This window comes from Cryptotermes secundus, unplaced genomic scaffold (genome assembly GCF_002891405.2).
Source record: "Cryptotermes secundus unplaced genomic scaffold, Csec_1.0 scaffold2129, whole genome shotgun sequence".
In the NCBI taxonomy this organism is placed as follows: Eukaryota; Metazoa; Arthropoda; class Insecta; order Blattodea; family Kalotermitidae; genus Cryptotermes; species Cryptotermes secundus.
In genome coordinates, this window is record NW_019726284.1 from 103,417 (window position 1) to 109,416 (window position 6,000).

Here is a 6,000-nt window from a genome sequence, read left to right on the forward strand (position 1 = left end):
TTTTTATTACTCTACAATGGCGGGCATTTAAATTAACTCCGGCCCGTGGCCATTGCCGGAATTTAAATGGCCCGGCTGATAAAGGTTAAACAGAAAGAAGTTGGTGATGAATTTCAGCTTTCGCATGAAGAAACTGAATTACTGCACAAACCTCACATTTGGCAGGATTTTGAATTGACATGGCCATTTTAAACTCACATTGTGAGCACAATGTTGCCATGACTGTGGTCAGTGAACTGTGCCTTGTCATACTGTTCCTATCTCACACAGCAGTACTGCCATTTCTGGCAAGAAAAAAATTATCTTTCGTTTTTACTGGACTTGTATCTTTACTTTCCAAATATACCTTGTACCATCATCTGTGCTAACACTACAGACAGCGGTTTCCAATAACTGATCATGCCAATGTTATGATCAGGCTAAATCAGGTAAAATGTCTGAATTAGTGAGATTTGACAGTAATGGAAACAATTTCTCCACATAATCCCTTCAGGAGTTGGCATGAAAATGTTATGCAAGGGCAGACATAACACATGCTGGTACAGTAGAGTAGGGTTGCCAGATTTTGTAAAATAAAAAAAGGAGTGATGTCTCGTTGCTTGTTTATAATGCCATTTTTCACAACTAATAGGCTATAAAATATACATAATCAACATACTACATAACTTACAGAATGCTACTACACATCTGTGTTACATAGGCCTACTACACATTTATAGAACAAAACAAATATTATGTAGCCCTATTACATATTTATAGAATGCACAAAATATTACCTAGCACACATCTGTATAACACACAAATATTAAATACTACATATTTATAACTTTCAAGGGCTGGTCGATCAGATTCTGTTAATTGTATTTCACTGAACTCTTAGCACTTTTTAATAATTGAACATCACCCTTTGAAAATATATAAAATTCTGAACAGAACTTGTTTTCATAGTTCACTGTCACCTGGAGTTCTGCCTTGATTAAATCTGTTGAGCGTCTGTTTCTTGTGTCACTCCACTTACTTTTCATGAATGGAAAGATTTGCTCCACAAAAAGCATTTGAGCCAGGGATGCTAAACAAAAATCCTACAACATTGGAAATATTTCGTACATCATGCTCAGGTACTGAAGAAAAAAGTAAGCCAGTTTGCTACATAATCACCATATCTGTTCATATTGTTGCAGAGGTAATCTCGATTGCTGCTGAACTCCTTGTACAGGTCATCAGTGCAAACATTTTCGCTTAGCTGAAACACTTCTATGGCTTTTTCAAAATCTTTGAACTCAGTCCCTTCCTGTAGAGAAAATGCTGCAAGGGATGCATAGGGATTGTCATCTGTCACATCATATCTTTTTTGCAGATACCGATGCATATTGCTATAAAAGCTGTTCAGGTCTTCAGTAACCTTTTTCTGTAATGGCATAGACAATCCATTAATGAGTTCTTTTGCTTTGCTACCAAAAAAAGTTCCTTCTCTGCTGGATTTTAGAACTGAGAAGTTTCATTTGTTTGTAAGTCTCTAGTACACTTAAGTCAGATCTTTCCAGTGTTTTATCTACCATTTCCAGCTGACTTCCAATAAAGTAGATTTCAGGCAACACTGCTTCCTCTGGGTCATCTTTCATGAAAATGTTAGATAATAATTTTGGACAGTTGGGAATACTATTGAAGTAACTTTTCATTGCTTCCCAGTTCTGAAGCAGTCTAGAAATGGCTGGTGTTAATGACAGCCACCCAGTTGGAACATGCCTCAAAATCTCAGTCCACTCCAAATTCAGAAATTCAAAGAATGATTTTAACTCTTCTCTTTTTTGGCAGAGACAGAGAAGTGATTATATATCTTTAACACTACACTTTCAACATCAACATATAATCTTTCAATTGCAAACTTAATTGTGTTATGCGTGACATGATTAGGGCAATTAGCTTTCAGTAAATTTGGGTTTTTACTTCGCAGCAACTGATATATGGAATGTGTTTTTCCATAGTTCACATTGCCATTGTCTGCACAATTCACATTTCCGCTTTAGTGCGTCCACATGAAAGTTTGGAAGCAATTGCAGAAACACTAAAAATATGGGACACAAGTTTATTTCCGCAGTCCAGACTGGAATAACTTAAGTTGTGTTTCACTGCATGATACACTAAACCAAGTTCACACGCAGTGCTGTTGTCATATTCTTCTTTATTGATTAAATTAACAAAGTATTTCGAAAGTTTATTGGAACTTCCAGAATTACATTTTTCCTTAATTTTATGTCCCTTGTATTGTGCATGTTGCCTCAGGTCACTTTGTCCACCATGCGAAATACTAAAATCCTTCCTACACTATGTACAAAATGCCCGGTTCTAATCTGGTCCCGGCTTAACCCACGAAAACATATCTTCCCATTTCTTAAGATATATTTGATTATGTTTGGCCTGGAATTTCAACTTCTTCCGTGGAGGAGTCTTTGATGGATCTTCTTCGCCCTCAAACATTTTTGCTAACTTGACACTGACTTTCTAGCGAAGATTGAATGGATTAAAAATACACTATCACCAACAACCTCTGCTTTGGTTTAGAAACTCAAATGTTGCCAACATTCACGAAATGCAACATAATGAAAGAAACTATAACGATGCCATTTTCCAAGGATTACAGAAATTTTATGATCATATTTAACCCATGAAGTATAATTCACAATGGCCTTAAATAAAAAAACGGAGAATTATCCACTCTGGGTAAACAATAAACAGAGGAACAAACTTTGGGTGAAAAAACGGAAGAATCTGGGGCAAACGGGGTATCTGGGAACCCTACAGTAGAGGCTCAAGATTAATCTGCAGCTGTCATATGTGTGGTTCTGAATGTAACCTGAATTTCTTTTGTTTCAGAAATGCATAGACATCCTAATTGAAAAGGAGTACCTGGAAAGAACTGAGGGCCAAAAGGACACATATAGCTACTTAGCATGATTGCATAGTGACAGGAACAAACAGGCACAAAAGAGGGAAGGGAGGGGGCAGCACTATCCAAACAGAGATTCTACGTAGTATTAAAAAAAAAGTTGTAAAAGTTAACATAAACATAATTCAAAAATGAAGGAAAAAACGCTGATTTTCATTCAAAATTGATACTTTGCATTTGTTGTTTAAAAAATAAAAATTGAAACAACCTGAGAACTGATCATTCCCCTCATATAATTCTTTTTTGTTTTTTAAATATTTTTCACTTGTTACACTTCATGAAATTATTCATGTTATTCAAGTACACCTTCAATAATGCAACAATGATATTTAAATATAAAAGACACCTAAAATATATTTTTTCACTAAAAGTGTAAAAATCATACTAATACATATTATACATTACAGTATGATGGCCGGAAGATGGATACAATAATGGTACTCCAGATATGATGTACATGGGGGCATGAAAGACAAGTGGACAGTGCAGTGGTCTCCCCACATATTAAAAAGTTGCCTGATCATGGCCCATATGCAGCCGAAACATGTTGCAAAATTAGAAAAACATTATGTAAAACAAAAAGACATTTCTGAAGTATTTGCTAGTCACTTTTAGTGTATAAGATATACTTGCAGTGTCTTAATTACATCTTATTATATTTATTAATATAAAGTATTAAAGTTACACGTTTAGTGAAAAAATATATTTTAGGCGTCTTTTATATTTAAATATCATTGTTGCATTATTGACAGTGTACTTGAATAATAAGAACAATACCTCAATGCAACAGGATGCTAGAATATAATATTACTTCTTGAAAGTTGGGTGGCTGGAGAAAGATAATTGCAGATTCCTCAAACCGTTCATGATTTTTTTATGATGCGAACAAAAAGAGCTGAAAAAATTATGTGTTAGTCCACTCTGCTGTTTTGTAAATGCCAGAAATATTCAAGAATTCAAATACCTTTTGTCAGTTGTAATTTATTTCTGTTTCTTGATCATTTATTTTAATATTTTCTTCTCATATCTACTTCCTGGATTGACACAGTGTATAGGTTATAGCTGAATGGAAGAAGTGGACAGTGTGTGAGTACTGACTGCTGTTGTGTTCTGTTTCATCGCCCTTCAGTTATAAATTTTGTTTTTCTTTCTTCTGCAAAATAATATTTTTCTAGCAGTTTTACTTACAAAAAGAAATTGTGACAGAACAGAAAACAGTGTATATCAGCATGGAGGACTTAATGTCTACAGATGTGGATTAAAACTGGCAGAGATGTGGATTCATGTATGGATGTTTTGTGGAGTGATTGTATCAAGCATCTGTTTTTTCTGTTGAATATTTCAAAGCCTTTTATCAACAACTTGTGGTCACATGATTTTCCTCTTCCTCCTAAGTTTGTCAGTGTTTCATTATTCATTTTAAAACACTAAGAAATGTTTATCTTATTCAGTTCTGCAGTTTATCTTGGAACAGGTTTTTTGATGTGGACTATACAATGAAATCCTTGTTTAAGGTTTCCCTGGGAAGCATTTAATTTGAACACGAGGAAACTCTTAAATGTAGGAAATTTAACAGTGAGATGGGTTCACCGAAATTGGACATTTCAGACGGGAGAATCTGAAAGTAAGGAACACTGAATGTGGGTTGCACTGCAGTTGCGACTGAGTCACAGTGTTTGATAACAGTGGATGTTTGCTGTATGAGCATTTTTTATGCTGAAGAGACCTTGGGAGACCTAGATGTACGTTAGGTGTTATTAAAATTGATTGCAAATAAATACTATATTTACCATCATCATTTATGGACCTTTTTCACTCAGAATGTTGTATCTGAAAGTTGTGGTTCATAAAATATGCAAATACTGCTCTTCAGAATATAATTTCATGTATTATATTGAAGAAATTACAATTTGAATGCAGTGTGGCAATACAGTATGAATATTCATGCCTATGAATTCCCCTATGCTATTCCTTGATGAACACTAAGATAAAAATGCTCCTTGATAATATTTTTATCAATATGTACTTTTCATGGAAAGCGTGATTAATGTTCCCTATACCAGGTCACAGTGTATTTCTAAAGTTAAATGCATTATCTGCAAAAATTGTGGCATATTTGCTTAAGGCAGAATTGTGACACCAGCAGAGACAGCAGTTGCTAGGGAACGACTCTGCAAACAACGGCCTTTGCCATGCATTGGTTCAGTAGCGATCGCATGGTCACCCCAACAGACACGAACAAAACAGTGGAATATCTGTGGGAAGTGACGTTTTCTGTGCGGCGTGTAATGAAATGTTACAAGCAGAACAAGTTAGAGAACTGCTGTAGTTCAATCGCTGTGAGTGATTCCTCTTAGAAACTGGTAGCTGAGGGCTGGGGACAGTTCAGGAAACCAGAGGAAGAGCAACAGCCACCATTGGAAGCTGCTGCCAAGCAACAGCAGTACAGACATAACTATAGACACTAGTGTGTGTAATAACGAACTGTAAAGTGTAGTCGTGCACTATATCAAAATGGGCAATAAATCCTGTCATCATACCAAAACCTGTCTATAGTCACACTGTATACATGTGACATCTGGTGTCAGTAGTGGGATTGGGTTGATTGATCGATTTGAATGAATTATGGGATTGAAGACTGCATAGCATCATATCACAGAAATGGAACAAATGATGGCACTCCTGCTGACCAAAATAAGAACCAACCAAGAAATGCTGGCCAGAATGGAAGCCAAGATCAAAGCCAAGGCAGACACCAATATGAGGGAAACAAAGGCTGAAATAAGAACCAATCAAAGGCTGGAAGTCAAGATAGAGGCAAGTAACGAGAAGTTTGAGGTCATTCAAGGTACTTGGTCTCTTAAATGGATGCCCACCATGCTAAGATAGAAAGTAACCTTGTGGAATGGATGGCCACAATGAAAGCCAGTCAAGAAAGGATGGAAACCTGATGAATATCAGACTATAGACAACAGAGGACTGTCTAGAATAGATTGAGGCGAATCAGGGAAAAGTAGAAGTGAAGATGGAATCATGTCTAGAAAAGATGAAAG

The 6,000-nt window shown here is 36.0% G+C and overlaps 1 protein-coding gene across 2 annotated transcripts in view; it reads left to right on the forward strand.

Annotated features, from left to right (window-relative positions):
• Positions 1 to 3,672, forward strand: part of LOC111864182 (cullin-1) — a 50,205-nt gene extending 46,533 nt beyond the window's left edge. For both annotated transcript variants that reach the window (XM_023851245.2, XM_023851244.2), the window contains exon 15: positions 2,875 to 3,672. In XM_023851245.2, coding sequence (XP_023707013.1) covers positions 2,875 to 2,955 — 81 coding nt within the window. In that variant the 3' untranslated portion in view covers positions 2,956 to 3,672. The remainder of the gene's footprint in view (positions 1 to 2,874) is intronic.
• Positions 3,673 to 6,000: the final 2,328 nt, after the last annotated feature.